The sequence below is a fragment of the Lepus europaeus genome, chromosome 21 (assembly GCF_033115175.1).
Source record: "Lepus europaeus isolate LE1 chromosome 21, mLepTim1.pri, whole genome shotgun sequence".
Lineage (NCBI taxonomy): Eukaryota > Metazoa > Chordata > Mammalia > Lagomorpha > Leporidae > Lepus > Lepus europaeus.
In genome coordinates, this window is record NC_084847.1 from 3,565,824 (window position 1) to 3,580,665 (window position 14,842).

Here is a 14,842-nt window from a genome sequence, read left to right on the forward strand (position 1 = left end):
AATGTGTGTGTGTACAATTCTGTATTTGTTTTAAAAAGTTATTTTTAGGCCAGCGCCGTGGCTCAACAGGCTAATCCTCCGCTTAGCGGTGCCGGCACACCCTTTCTAGTCCCGGTCGGGGTGCCGGATTCTGTCCCGGTTGCCCCTCTTCCAGGCCAGCTCTCTGCTATGGCCCGGGAAGGCAGTGGAGGATGGCCCAAGTGCTTGGGCCCTGTACCTCATGGGAGACCAGGAGAAGCACCTGGCTCCTGCCTTCGGATCAGCACGGTGCGCCGGCCGCGGCGGCCATTGGAGGGTGAACCAACGGCAAAGGAAGACCTTTCTCTCTGTCTGTCTCTCTCACTGTCCACTCTGCCTGTCAAAAAAAAAAAAAAAAGTTATTTTTAAATTTGAAAGCATTAGCTAGGAGCTGGATTGGAAGTGGAGCAGCTGAGATTTGAACTGGCACTTACGTGGGATGCTGGCATCATAGAGGGGGCTTAACTCGCTTTACCACAGCGCCAGCCCCTCCAAATGTTTTTTTTTTTTTTTTTTAAGATTGATTTATTTATTTGAAAGAGTTACACACAGAGAGAAGGAGAGGCAGAGAGAGAAGTCTTTCATCTGCTGGTTCACTCCCCAATTGACCACCATGGCCAGAGCTGTGCCAATTCGAAGCCAGGAGCTTCTTCCGCGTCTCCCATGCGGGTGCTGGGGCCCAAGGACTTGGGCCATCTTCCACTGCTTTCCCAGGCCTTAGCAGAGAGCTGGATCGGAAGTGGAGCAGCCAGGACTCGAACTGGCGCCCATATGGGATGCCAGCATTGCAGGTGGCAGCTTTACCCGCTGTACCACAGAGCTGGCCCCTCCCAGTGTTAACTTAACCACTGTGTCAGTTACCACCCCTAGAATTATTTAGGTTGATCACATAAGTAAGGCGAAGTAGCAGGATTTCAGTAATGTCTCATTCTCGAGCTTTGCCACACTTTCACGTGAAAATCTGGTATCCAGACAGAGGATGACTACCAGCTGACAGCACTGAGTCTTCCCCGTTTTACTGAGGTGCAGACGTATCTTTACACAGAGTGAGAGGTGCAGGAGTTCCCCCTCAGGGGGTCTGAGTGGTTTTTCGTGTGTTCAGAACCGCGCAGGCCTCACCTTATCTGACTCTGGAACGTGGCTCCGTTTCTGCCGCAGTAACAGACACCGTCGGCCTGTGTGTTCGATCTTTGCAGAATAATCTGTTTCACAAGTACCATGCATTAATTGTAGAAAATTTAGAAAATACACAGCAAAGAGGAAGTAATAATTCCGTTTTATCGTTTAATCCAAAGGTTTTTATTCTCTTAAGATTTTTCGTTTTTTTATTAAAAAGACAAAGGAACCAGATCTTCCATTTGCTGGTTCACTTCCCAAATATCCTCAACATCTGTAGCTGGGCCCGGCCAAAGCCAGGAGCCTGGAACTCAGTCCACGTCCCCTGCTTGGGTGGCAGGGAGCGAAGTACTTGAGCCGTCACCCTGGGGTCGTCCTGGTGACAGCTGCCCCTCTGTTTTCTGCCCTTGGGGAGGTGACTCCAGGGAGCTGTGGGACGTGGGGTGGTTGGGCCTCGAAGGTGCCCGTGGAGGAGATGGGAGCAGGAGGCCTCTAGGCCTGAGACTTGGTGCATGTGCTCAGTTCTGCCTGCTTCTGGGCCTTGCCTGCCGGCCAAGGCTGCCCACTCACCAGGTGGAGAGCCTGCCGGCCAAGGCTGCCCGCTCACCAGGTGGAGAGCCTGCCGGCCAAGGCTGCCCGCTCACCAGGTGGAGAGCCTGGTCGGGCAGGGCCGGTTGCCCACACCTGGGCCCCTGCTCTCCCTACATCCCCCTGCTGTCACAGGCATTGTACACATCTTGCCAGGGGGCTCTGGACTGGGGGCTCCCAGAGTCCAGCTGAGGCCCCCGGGTCCAGAGACCCCCTGAAGGGAAGTGCCACCTCTGTGTGTTGAAAATGCTGGTGTTCCCAGTGCAGTGGCTGCTTGTGACGCCCAGGTGTCACAGTGGCTCTGAACTTCCTAGGAGCTGGGCAGGAGGCCTGGGTTTACCTGTGTCTCAGTTACCCCTTCTCCCGACCCAAGAGCACCGCCCTGGTGCATGGAGACCTAACACAGAGCGGCAGGTCTGGGCTTTGGTTCTCACCCGCCCGTCTGCGACCTCATGATGTGCTCTCGGCGTGGTAGGCCCCCTCCACATGGGGCCACTTGCTTCCCTACAGTATTACTTTTGCGCATTTCAAAAGCAAAGAAAAGGGGGGGTGGGCAGATCTTCTGGCGGCTAGTTCAACCCTTAAATGCCTTCCACAGCCAGGGCTGGGTCAGCTGGAGCCAGGAGCCAGGAGCTCCATCTGGGTCTCCCATGTGGGTGGCAGGGACCTGGGTACCTGATCCATCATCACCTGCCTCCCAGAGTGCGCACTAGCAGGAAGTGGGACTCAGGAGCAGAGCTGGACTTGAACTTGAGCGTCTGGGGCAGCTTCTTAACTCCTGCGCCAGCGCCAGCCGTTTGTTTTCCACCAGCAAGGGTTCCAGGGCTATGGCTCCATGTCAGCGTTTCCAGGCCTGCTGGCTGCTAGGAGACAGCTGCGAGGTGTTCTGTTTGTTTAGCTGTTGGCCTGTTGCTTGTTGCAGGTGGCTCTCTGTTCATCTTGGTCCACAGGATGGGGAGCTGGGTGGGTGAGCCCCCGCCTGCTGCTGTTCCTGCTGTGTAGACGGTGGCTGAGGGTGCGTGCCCTGGGCAGGAGGGTCCTCGTTACTTGCACTTGTGTGGCCATGGCTGTGTCCCCAGAACTGGGGCTGAGGGCTTCCCTGGACGCTCAGTGGGCCCAGAATTCCCATCAGAGATCCCAGGAAGATGCCACACGGGGTCCCTGCCACACACGGGGCCGAGGGTCGCACACTCTGAGCATTGGTGATGATCACAGGCCCTGTGGTCCCCGGAGCCTTCCTCCCAGCTCCCCTGTGAGAGCGGTGGGGTCAGGTTAGAGGTGTGGGAGAGGCTGTGGGTCCAGATGTTTGAAGCTCCCGGTGCTGGGTGTCTTCTGTCTCTTTCCTGAAAGGAAAACTGGGACTTTCCTGTCTGTGTATGCCAGGGACATCAAGGGAGCCAGCCACGGAGTCAGTGGGCACGGGGAGTCCAGTGCCCGTAAAATGCAGGCCACACAGCTTTGCACCAGGGTTGGTACTGAGAGGAAAGGGCCTCGGGGCTGGGCCGGGGTCAAGGGGCGTGGCTGGGTTTCCTGGAGTGGCTGGAACAGATGACCACTGGCCATGGCTAATAGCCATAGAAGTGCACCGTCTAGCATCCTGGCACCACAGTTGGAAATCAAGGCCTTGGCAGGGCCACTCTCCCTCTGAGGGCTCCGGGGAGACTCTTGCCTTGCCTCTTCCTGCCTCCCGGGCCCCCGGCCTGGCCTGCGTCCCTCCTGACACAGCCTCTATTTCCACGTGGCCGTCTTCCCTCCGTGTGGGTCCAGCTCTCCCTCTCCTTTCTCTTAGGAAAACATCCGGTGCTGGACTTCCGGATCAGGGCACCTGCGCGGGTTCAGGGGGAGGCAGGACGTGGATGTGCCTTTGTGAGGCCAGCAGCGAGGCAGAGCAGGGAGGAGGGGCCTGCAGAGGGCAGGGTGTTGAGGCTGGTGGTGCGCGGACACCTGGAGGCCACCGTGGAAGGGCCCAGGCCGGGGTGGCTGAGCCGGGCGCTGGCACTGCCGGCCTCACGCTGGCTCCCCTCGAGCTGCATCGCCAACCGCTGTTTTTCCCTTTAAACAGGAAACTACTTTGCTTCACACTTTTTCATGGGAGGCGAGAAATTTGACACCCCCCACCCCGAAGGTTACCTCTTTGGAGAGAACATGGACCTGAACTTCCTGGGCAGCCGCCCAGTCCAGGTGGGTCTCGGGGACCGCGGGAGGCCCTGCCGTCTGTGTCCCAGTTGGGCTGGCTGACGACGTGTGACTTGGACTGGGCTTGTCCTGGTGCTGTCCCGAGGAGGCCAGATGGTGGGGGTGGGTCACCAAGCGCAGAGCAGCCCGTGTCAGCAGTGCGAGCCCCGTGGGAGCTGCAGAGGTACAGATGTGTTTCTTCTTTGAAGATTCACCTGAACAGTCGAAAGAGTTACAGCTAGGAGGAGAGGGAGAGGGAGAGGGAGAGGGAGGCAGCGTTGTCTCCCCAAACAGCCGCCCCGGCCCGGGCTGTGAGCCCGGGTGGTGGAAGCTCACTGGTGTTCGGCACCTTCCATCCCTTTCCTTACAGGAGCTCCCTCCGGGTCTCCCACGTGGGTGCAGGGGCCCAAGCGCTGGGGCCATCTGCTGCTGCTCTCCCAGGCCACAGCAGGGAGCTGGATAGGGAGCAGAGCAGCTGAGATACGAACTGGTGCCCGTGTGGGATGCTGGTGTCACAGGTGGCAGCTTACCCCGCTGCGCCACAAACACTGGCCACGAGGCAGAGAGTTGATCTTGGGTTATTTTGTCTAAAAAGCAAGAAAGAAGATCCGTGTTCCAGGGGACAGTGGACAGGGAGTACGGTCAGAAGCAGAGTCGCCAGAGAGATATACGTGGAGGGCAGCTGTCTGATTTTCAACGCACTGTTGGTGCCTGCGTTGTGCCTGGAGCTCTTACAGGAGCTGGGGAGTGAAGTCAGACCTGCGCCCTGTTCCCTGGTGGGGTGCAGACAGTACAACGGGAAAGCATGGGAACTGGTGCTGTGGCGCACCACATAAGCCGCCACCTCACACGCCAGTCCCGTGTGAGTGCTGGTGAGTCCCAGCTTCACTTCCGATCCAGCGCCCTCCTGATGGCCTGGGACGGCAGCAGAAGATGGCCTGAGCGATTGGACTCCCGTACCCATTTGGGAGACCTGAAAGAAGTTCTTGGTGGCCATTTGGGGGATAAACCAGTGGATGGAAGATCTCCTTCCCTGGCACGCTCGCTCGCTCTCTCCTCCCTCCCTCCCCTCCCCTCTAAGTCTGCCTTTCAAATCAATAAAAATAAATCTTGAACAACAAGAAAAGGAAACGTGGCATGAACGGGTGGTGAGCAGAGAGGCAGGGTGGGGGCAGGGCAGACTTTGTGGCTGCTGTGAGGGGTGGGAACCAGTCCCCAAGAAAGAGCAGGAAGGAGGGCGTGGGCAGGGCAGCTGGCAGGAGGCACTGACAGGCCCTGCTTCTGGAGGTGAGCACGGCTCTGCAGGCCGTGCGAGAGTAGACAAGGAGGGGCGAGGGCTGCAGGCCTTCCTGGGCCAATGGAGGGAGGTCTGCTGGGCCTTGTGGTGGGCCTTCGGGAGGTAAGGTCGCCCCTCCGCATGGAAACAGGCATCAGACGGGTGCATCACGGAGGCTGCGTGGATGCGAGCTTCCGCGTGTGGGGAGGGCTGCGGTCTGCCATGAGACGGGGTGGGTGCAGGGGCTGGGGAAGGAAGGGGTCCCACGGAGAGGCTGGGCCTGGGGTGTCAGGTTTGAAATGATGGCGAGGGACTAGCAAGAGGCCCTCTCTGTTAAGGAGGTGCGGTGCCCCCTCCCGCTAGGGCTGCGGCATTGTGGGTCGTCCTGCAGGCCTGGCAGGTGTGACCGGGCCAGATGTTTCCAGGCTGTTTTATTTTTATTTCTCTGTTTACTCTAAAGTGCGTATGCAGTTTTATTTAATACTCAGACTTCGTTAAAGCGTGTGCCGTGTGGCAGTTTTATTGGGGGTTTAGCTCTACCGAAGATATGCTTGCTTGCTGGGGCTAGCAACAGGGTCCACTTCACACTTAGCACTAATTAAATACCTTCCTGAATAAATAAACAATGCATTTAAATGCTTCTTAAGTCCGTTTTAAAGCCTTTCAGGCTGATGGCGAAGGCAGTAAAGGCAGAGGGGCTGGTTTAACGTCACTGCTGATTTTGTACAGCGTTTTGTCTCAGTTCCAGGCTGTTTTAGCTACAGAGCCGCGGGCTGGCCGGAATCCTCGATCTGGAGCACACGCTGCGGGTCGGGGCTGGGGCCAGGTGCTGCCGACCTGTGGCTCAGCAGGGAGCCTCCCTGTGGGAGCAGGAGCAGGAACCTGGGCTTCGACCTCAGCCGCCTCAGCACCTGCGCGGGGTCTGCTCCATCGAGGCTCCTGTGCTGTGGGTCCTTTTTCAGTTTCTTGTCTTGCGACCATAGTGGATGTACCTGCTGTCGTAAGAAATGGAGCAGAGCCGCTCCAGGTGCCCGTGACCCACCTGGCCTGATGCTGATGTCCAGTAGGGCTCCGGCCCAGTGTCACTGGACACAGCCCCATTTTCCAGATACCACTAGTTTTGTACACACTCCTGTGTGTACAGGCGTGCTTGTGTGCCCTCCCTAAATCTTTTTCCCTGTTTTTTTTTTTTTTTGGACAGGCAGAGTGGACAGTAGAGGGAGACAGAGAGAAAGGTCTTCCTTTTTGCCTTTGGTTCACCCTCCAATGGCCGCCACGGTAGGCGCGCTGCGGCCAGCGCACCGCGCTGTTCCGATGACAGGAGCCAGGTGCTTCTCCTGGTCTCCCATGGGGTGCAGGGCCCAAGCACTTGGGCCATCCTCCACTGCACTCCCTAGCCACAGCAGAGAGCTGGCCTGGAAGAGGGGCAACCGGGACAGGATCGGTGCCCCGACTGGGACTAGAACCCAGTGTGCCGGCGCTGCAAGGCGGAGGATTAGCCTGTTAAGCCACGGCGCCGGCCTTTTTTCCCTGTTTTTTAAAAAGAGATTTATGTATTATTTATTTGAAAGGCATAGCTACAGAAAGGGAGAGACAGAAGGAGAGAGAGGGAGAGATCTTCCATTTGTGGGTTCACTCCCCAGTGGCCTCAACTGCCAGTGTTGGCCCGGGCTGAAGTCAGCAGCCTAGAGCTCCATCTGTGTCTCCCACACATGTGCAGGGGCCCAAGAACTTCGGGCATCTGCTGCTGCTTTCCCAAGTGTGATAGGGGGCAGCTGTGACTCGAACTGGTGCCCATGTGGCCGTGCCAGAACGCCGGCCCCCTCCCTGAATCTGGGACTGTGTGGATTCACTGCATGGTTCAAGGGCAGCCGCCAGCCCCGTCCTCCACCAGGTGGAGGTAGGAGCCCACCCTTGGTGGCTGTCCCCGGGTCCCTCTGGCAGGTGCAGTTGTCGCAGCTGCTTCCTGGAATTGGGCTCTGCTCTGGCTCCCTTTGGTGTAGTGAGAGTGAAGTGCCTGGCTCCTGGTACAGCCCCTCAGGTGGGAGCGAGAGCCAGGACGGGCAGGCAGGGCCCTCCCATGGAGGCTGTGAGCTGAGACTGCGTTCTGCCTCCTAGTTCCCCTACGTCACTCCCGCCCCCCACGAGCCCGTGAAGACGCTCAGGAGCCTGGTGAACATCCGCAAGGACTCCCTCCGGCTCGTGAGGTAACCCCGCACCTCCCGAGGCGGGAGCCCTGTGCCCTCGGGACTCCGTGGGGCATGGGGGCAGAGGTTCAGGTCCATGCGTGGGAAGAGGAGGGGGTGATGAGCAGGTCCCGCTCCCTGATCCTGCTTGCGTAGGGTCAGAGGCTGCCCCAGGACCGTGAGTGCCCCAAGCTGTCCCCTGCATGAGTGTGGGGAGGGCTGGTGGGACTCCCTCTTAAAACCAGGGCTCCCAGCAGGGCGGTGTCTGAGACAGCTGGGGACGCGTGGTGGCATCTGATGAGTGGCCGCTGGGAGCCTGCTGAACTTGTGCAGTGCGCAGGTCAGCCCTGCCGTGAGCTGCCCTGGGCCAGGTTTTGGAGTGGAGAATCGCTGTCTCAGCAGGAAGACAGGAGCCAAAGGCTGGATCGCTGGGCTTATTGGCCAAACAGGGCACTGCCCCGGCACTGCTGGTTCCAGGGCCCCTCGGCCCCCTGACCTGCCTCTGCCTGCTGCCCTGCTCCCGTAGGTACAAGGAAGACGCGGACAGTCCCACTGAGGACAGCGAGAAGCCGCGGGTGCTCTACAGCCTGGAGTTCACCTTCGACGCTGACGCCCGGGTGGCTATCACCATCTACTGCCAGGCGACCGAGGAGTTCCTGAACGGTGTGGCCGTGTGAGTCCTGCGGGCGGCGGGCAGGCACCACAGGGGTCAGTCTCGGGCTCCCTGGGAGCCTTCTGTCTGGGGAACAAACAGATTTTCTTCCTCTGTTCTGTCTTAAATGTTTATTTAACTGAAGGGCAAAGAGATGGAAAGAGAGAGGCCTTCCATCTGCAGGTTCACTCGAATGGCCACAGCAGCCAGGGCTGGGCCAGGCCAAAGCCAGGAGCTAGGGACTCTGTCCGAGTCTCCCACTTGGGTAACAGGAGCCCAAGTACTTGGGCCTTCTTCCACTTCCTTTCCAGGTATGTTAGCAGGAAGCTGGTTCAGAAGCGGAAGTGAGACTCGATTCCAGGCACTGCGGTACAAGACAAGGGCATCTTAAGACTTCTTATTTATTTACTTGAGAGGGAAAGTTACAGGGGAGACAGAGAGCTCTTCTATCCACTGGTTTACTCCCTAAGTGGCCGCAACAGCTGGAGCTGGGCCGTTCCAAAGCCAGGAGCCAGCAGTTTCTTTTGGGTCTCCCATGCGGGTGCAGGGGCCCAAGCACTTGGGTCATCTTCCACTGCCTTCCCAGGCCATAGCAGGGAGCTGGGTCAGAAGTGGAGCAGCCGGGACTCGACCGTGTGGGATGCAGGCACTGAAGGCGGCAGCTTGACCTGCTACACCACAGCGCCGGCCCCCACCCCTCTACTCTGCAGTTCTCTGTGGATACCCATTGATACTCTGTAATTTAGTTCATGTCCCACAAGGCCAACAGTTGTTTTTTGAAGATTTATTGATTTTTTTTTTTTTTTTTTGACAGGCAGAGTGGACAGTGAGAGAGAGAGAGACAGAGAGAAAGGTCTTCCTTTGCCGTTGGTTCACCCTCCAATGGCCACCACGGCCGGCGTGCTGCGGCCGGCGCACTGCGCTGATCTGAAGGCAGGAGCCAGGTGCTTCTTCCTGGTCTCCCATGGGGCGCAGGGCCCAAGAACTTGGGCCATCCTCCACTGCACTCCCTGGCCATAGCAGAGAGCTGGCCTGGAAGAGGAGCAACTGGGACAGAATCCGGTGCCCCGACCGGGACTAGAACCCGGTGTGCCAGCGCCGCAAGGCGGAGGATTAGCCTGTTGAGCCACGGCGCTGCGCAAGATTTATCGATTTGAAATGTAGAGTTACAGAGAAAGAGAAGGAGAGAGAGGTGTTCTGTCTACTGGTTCACTCCCCAAATGGCTGCAGTGGCTGATATTGGACCAGGCTGGAGCCAGGAGCTTCTTTTGGGTCTCCCACCTGGGAACAGGGCCCAAGCACTTTGGGGCATCTTCCACTGCTTTCCCAGGTACATTAGCAGGGAGCTGGATTGGAAGAGGAGCAGCCTGGATTTGAACCAGCACCCATCTAGGATGCCGGCACTGCACAGGCGGCAACTTAACCTGTGGTTGAGCTTTTGGAGATTTTGTTAGAAATAAGGGACCTGTTGGCCTCATGCGTTTGGATTCTACGACTTGAGCCGCACAAATGTGTGGAGACCCCGCGGAGGCCAGGCGTGGCTCCCAGGGCCGGGGCTGAAGAGCTTGGGCCTTTGGTCCTGGCCTGCTCTGCACCTGCTGGGTAGCTCGGGGACAGGACTGCCGCGCCTGTTTCCTTAGCTGGGAACGAGGGGGCCGGAGCTTCTCCCTTGGCTGGCGTGAGGACTGAATGGGGCGCTGAGGCCTGGCCCTCACTAGCGGCAGTGCTTGTGGGAGGCACATAGTAGGTGCTCTGGGTTAGCTGCTGTCTGAGCTCCAGAGGTCTTCAGGCAAGGTTCGTGAGTGTTCCTCGTCCTGCCGGGGGCCCAGATCCGACCACTGGACTTGGGGCCCAGCCCACCTCCCCTCTGCAGCCTGGGCTGGTCCTCGCTGTCCTGTGTGACCATGGAGGCGGAGCTGGAGGAGAGGTTCCTGCCATCAGAAGAGCTAGAAAGACAGAACAGCAGGCAGACCCAGGCTCGGGGGAGGCCTTCACGGCTGTCCTGGGCCTTGTCTTAAGCCCCTGGGGCCCAGTAGCCATGGAGATGCCACACTCCCCTTGCTAGGATCTGACAGGAGCCCTGCCTCCCCTCCAGCCTGCCAGGCTTGGTGGCACCAGTACCGAAGGAGAGGCAGGGAGGCCCAGACCCACACCCTGGCCAGCGGGAAATGCTCTGACCAGCTGAGCTGCAGGCACACGGCGCTCCTCCTTCCACCCCACTTCCCCACAGGGAGGCTGAGGTTCAGACAGAAGCGTAGGCCCGGGCTCCCCTGGCTCCTAGAGGGAAGCCAGAACAGCCTGAGGATGGCGTCCCAGCCTGGGGCTTCTGCCACACCGCCTCTGACCGCCAGGGCAGGGCTACCTCTGCACACAACTGTGACACCCCCAGTTGCTCAGCTCTTGAATGTCCTTTGTCTCAACCCAGACAGGCCCCCAGGGACCGTGCGTGTGGTGTGGAGCGGAGGGAGAGGAGGCAGGTTGCGTGCTGGGTTCTGAATGGAAGCAGCCAAGTTGATCAGGATTGAAAATGAGGGCGCCCTTGGACGCAGCCGGTCCTCTTTTAGGACTCCTGTCATGGGGAAGCTGCTGGGGACCGAGAGATGCAAGAACCCTGGTGTCCCCAGGCCTGATGCAGTAAAACCACAGGGGAGCTGGTGTGTTGACGACACAGCACTTAGATGTGACGAGGGTGGACAGCTTTGGGCTGGGTCACAACAGGAAGGGGCAGAGGCAGCCCTGCCACGTGGGGAGCAGCGCGTGCCCGCATGGGAGTAAGATGCCCCCTTCTGAGGCAGAGGGGCAGGCGGCTGGGAGTGTACAGGGGCAGCGAGGAGCCCTGCGCTGCACCCCTGCACCAAGTTCATTGTACACAGTGGGACGGTAGGCCCACGGCCGGGAAGGTAGCAGAGGTGTGGGCAGGTGTGGACTCTTAGAATTGTCTCCAGGCTGTGCAGTGGACCTGGCAGTGTAAGATGGGGTCCATGGAGGAGTGAGGGCCTTGTGGCCATTTCCTGCCCTCCCTGGAGGAGGGAGGCCCAGGCACAGGCCCTGGCTCCATGTCCTGGCTGCACAGCGTCTCCCCTCCTCCTCTCGGCCCCTCAGGTACAGCCCCAAGAGCCCTGCTCTGCAGTCGGAGACCGTCCACTATAAGAGAGGGGTGAGCCAGCAGTTCTCTCTGCCTTCCTTCAAGATCGACTTCTCCGAGTGGAAGGATGACGAGGTAACTCATGGCGGGGCCCACCCAGAGCGCTCCCCAGTGGGTGTGGGGCACACCCACATACTGCCCGCACCTGTCATCCTGTAGGCTTGGGAGTGCCCGGCACGATGGGCAGGTGCATGGTGGCCACGTGTGGACTGCTGCATGGCGAGGTTGCGCCAGGCCCAGCATTCGAGGGATGCTGGGCTTCGGGGATGCTGGGCTTCCGGCCATTGTCATCGGGGCTGCAGCGTGGCAGCTCTGCCGGCACTGGCTGCCGTCCCTGGGCCGTGCTGTGGACCCCGCCACGCCAGCCACAGGTCCCTCCCTGTGAGGGCTGTGCCGCTCTTGCTCGTTTGCTCCTGTGTTCCCCTGGTGGCTCCTGTTTGTTTCAGTCGAGACCTTGTCCTCTCCTCTGCCCTTCACCTTCTCCCTGTGTCCGTCAGGCCTGGTGGCAGAGCCTGAGGGTCCCACAGTGTGAGGCCAATGGGGACACTGAATATGCTTTTCCCCGCTCGGGCTGCCTCGGCCTGCCGCGCTGGGCGCAACGCAGGCTGGTGCCGGCCGCCTCGCTCTGTCTGGGTTTGCACAGCAGCTTATTCCCCAAGCAAGCCGCCCTGGGCTTTGCGTTAAAAGCCTCATGGAGCTGGTGTTTGGTGCAGCTGGTTGAGCCGTTAGAGGAGATCGTAGTAGGGTTCTTGTCTTTGCACAAGAAAGAATTCAGGCGTGAGACAGAGCAGTGGTGATCAAAGTAGCAAGGTTTACTGGGGATAGGGAATCATAAGAAGGATGAGACAGAATCTGAGAGAGCGCCCAGACCGGGGTTGGAGGGGGCACGGTATCAGAGAGAGAGCCCAGTCGCTCAGGCCGGGGTGGGGGAAGCAAGGTTACATGGTTTCCTGGCGGGCCGGGCAGGCGGCCCAGCAGAGAGCTGAGTGCTGAGCCCATGCAGTCTGTGTTCATCCTGGGGCTCCCACGGGAAGGGGTCCAGCACTTCCCGCTGTTTCTCCCTCTCTTTCTCGTCTTCCTCCAGGACAGAGGGTTTGCCAAGTGTAAGTGAGGGGAAATTCTTCCCAAGGGGTTACCGCTCAGTGCTGTCGGCCAGGGGAGCCCACCTGGCGCAGGGTAGAGCAGCTCCCGAGTCGTGCCGTGGGGGACGCTGTGGTGGTGCAGTGCGTTCTCGGGCCAGTGGCCCACCTGGTGCGCAGGAGAGGACTCTCCTGGGCAGCTGTCCTGGGGGAGGGCCGAGACCACTAGGAAGCGAGCAGTCCCGGGCAGGACTTCGCAGTGTAAGTGTTGGGCTGCCTCTGAGGCTGCTGCGTTCTGCCCAGGCCCCTCTCTCACAGGCTGATTTCTAACTTCCAGCTAACAGCTGCTGCCGGACTCAGCATTCCCTGTCAGGTGCCTGGCGGTCAGGTCCCACCTCCTCTCTCTCTCTTTTTTTTTTTTTTAAATATTTTTAATCAGATTATTTGTTTCTCTGCTATTGAGTTCTATACAAATTTGAACATTTTCTTTTTTTTTTTTTTAGATTTATTTATTTATTTGAAAGGCAGAGTTACACAGAGAGAGAGGCAGAGGCAGAGAGGGAGAGAGGTCTTCCATCTGCTGGTTCACTCCCCAGTTGGCCAGAGCTGCGCCGATTCGAAGCCAGGAGCCAGGAGCTTCTTCCAGGTCTCCCACATGGGTGCAGGGGCCCAAGGACTTGGATCATCTTCTACTGCTTTCCCAGGCACCCATATGGGATGCCGGCACTGCAGGTGGCGGCTCTACCTGCTATGCCACAGCGCCGGCCCCTCCACCTCCTCTCATCTAGCTTCTTGCAAATGTGCATCCTGGGAGGAAGCAGGAAATGGCCTGATATTTGGGTCCCAGGATTGAGTTCAGCCTGACCCAGCCTGAGCTGTTGAGGGAATTTTAGGAGTGAACTAGTGGATAGAAAAATCAGTCTGTCTCTGTCTCTCCTTATCTCCTCTCTCTCTTGCTCTGCCTTTCAAATAAATAAGAAGTAAGTAAGTAAGTAAATAAATAAATGCAAACATTTTCAAAAACGAAGCCACACAGAGGACTGGTTTCTCTTGGGATGCACCAGGGGGGCAAAAGCTGCCGTCTTCTCTCAGTGTCACTTGAGGGGCCCTGGCCGCACTCAGATATGGCTGAAGAGGGTGTGGTCTGTGCTAACCTCCTGGACGCAGGAGTCCCTAGGGGTGCTCCTTGTCTGGTGAGCCTTGGGGATCCTCTCCTGTTTTTCAGGGTAGTTCTTCCCATGTAGGCTGGGGGCTGGGGTGGGAGTGTGAGTTGTGGATTCTTTTTTTTTTTTTTAAATATCTATTTATTCAAAAATCACAGTTACACATAGAGAGAAGGAGAGGCAGAAAGAGAGGTTTTCCATCCAGTGGTTCACTCCCCAATTGACCGCAGTGGTGGGAGCTGGGCCGATCTAAAGCCAGGAGCCAGGAGCTTCTTCCGGGACTTGGGCCATCTTCTACTGCTTTCCCAGGCCATAACAGAGAGCTGGATCTGAAGTGGAGTAGCCGAGACTCAAACAGGCGCTCCTATGGGATGCTGGCACTGCAGGCAGCGGCTTTACCCGCTATGCCACAGCGCCGGCCCCTGTGAATTCTTGAGTAGCCAGGGTTGGGCAGCAGGGGTCGGGCATCTCCATGGGGAGATCTGGGGTCATGATGCTCCCGTCACCGTGGTCTCTGTCCTTGTGCCAGCACTGCGCTGAGCAGAGTGGGCCGGGGTCAGGGTCTGCCGCAGGAGTGCGCAGGCCCCGTGTTGCGAGCAGACCTAGGCCCTGTCGCCGCTGTCGCTTGTCTCTGTGTCCGGGGCTGAGGGGGCTGCTTAGCAGAGGCCCCAGCACTGGCTCTTCGTCAGGCCTCTCGTTTGTGGTGACAGGGGGACGGAAGGACAAGCAGGGTTCCCTGGCAGGGATTCTGATGAGGCTGGTGGCTTGCACTTTTCCGGGGCCTGTCATCAGGACACAGTCCCTCCATGGTAGGCAGCTCCTGTTGTTTCTGAGCTGGCCTCACTCTTGGACAGGCACCTGGCGTGGTGACACAGGCCTGGATGGCTCCCAGAAGTCCTCAGAGGGCTGCGTGTCCACCCTCCTGAGCCCTGGCCTTAGACGGGCGTCCGTCCTCTGACCGCAAGAGAGGTGGGTCCCTGAGCACCCTGGGCAGCAAAGACGGAGTTGTTGCACACAGTATGGAGTCCTAGGCAGAGGTACAAGGGCACCAGTGCAGCTCTGGGGCCTTTCCTAGCCACGGGCAGGGTCTCCGAGACCAACCCCCGCTCTGCCTCTTTCCTGCAGGAAGCCTCACGTGAGTCCCGGGCCTCTCTCGACCCCACATGTAACGTGGAGCTAGGAGGAGCCCCTCCCTCAGTGGCCATGAGGAGCTTGTGACCGGCGTGCCAAGGACATCCATGGGGCCACCCCCACTATCCCCGTTCTGCCAGCCAGAGAGGGGCATGGCTACCGCCTGGTGGTGGACCCATCTTGTGCACCCCATAGTATTTCTTTTTTAAAAAGATTTGTTTATTTGAAGGGATACAGCAAGGGCTGGGCCGGGCCTGGAACTCCATCTGGGCTTCCCACGTGGGGCAGAAGACTCCAGCGCTTGAGCGGTCAC

At 58.7% G+C, this 14,842-nt stretch overlaps 1 protein-coding gene across 5 annotated transcripts in view; it reads left to right on the forward strand.

The window, feature by feature from the left end:
• Positions 1–14,842, forward strand: part of MGRN1 (mahogunin ring finger 1) — a 54,602-nt gene that overhangs the window by 19,904 nt on the left and 19,856 nt on the right. For all 5 annotated transcript variants that reach the window (XM_062180549.1, XM_062180550.1, XM_062180546.1 and 2 more), the window contains exons 2-5: positions 3,785–3,903; positions 7,292–7,380; positions 7,886–8,032; positions 11,114–11,231. In XM_062180549.1, the coding sequence (XP_062036533.1) occupies positions 3,811–3,903; positions 7,292–7,380; positions 7,886–8,032; positions 11,114–11,231 (447 nt within the window). In that variant the 5' untranslated portion in view covers positions 3,785–3,810. The remainder of the gene's footprint in view (positions 1–3,784; positions 3,904–7,291; positions 7,381–7,885; positions 8,033–11,113; positions 11,232–14,842) is intronic.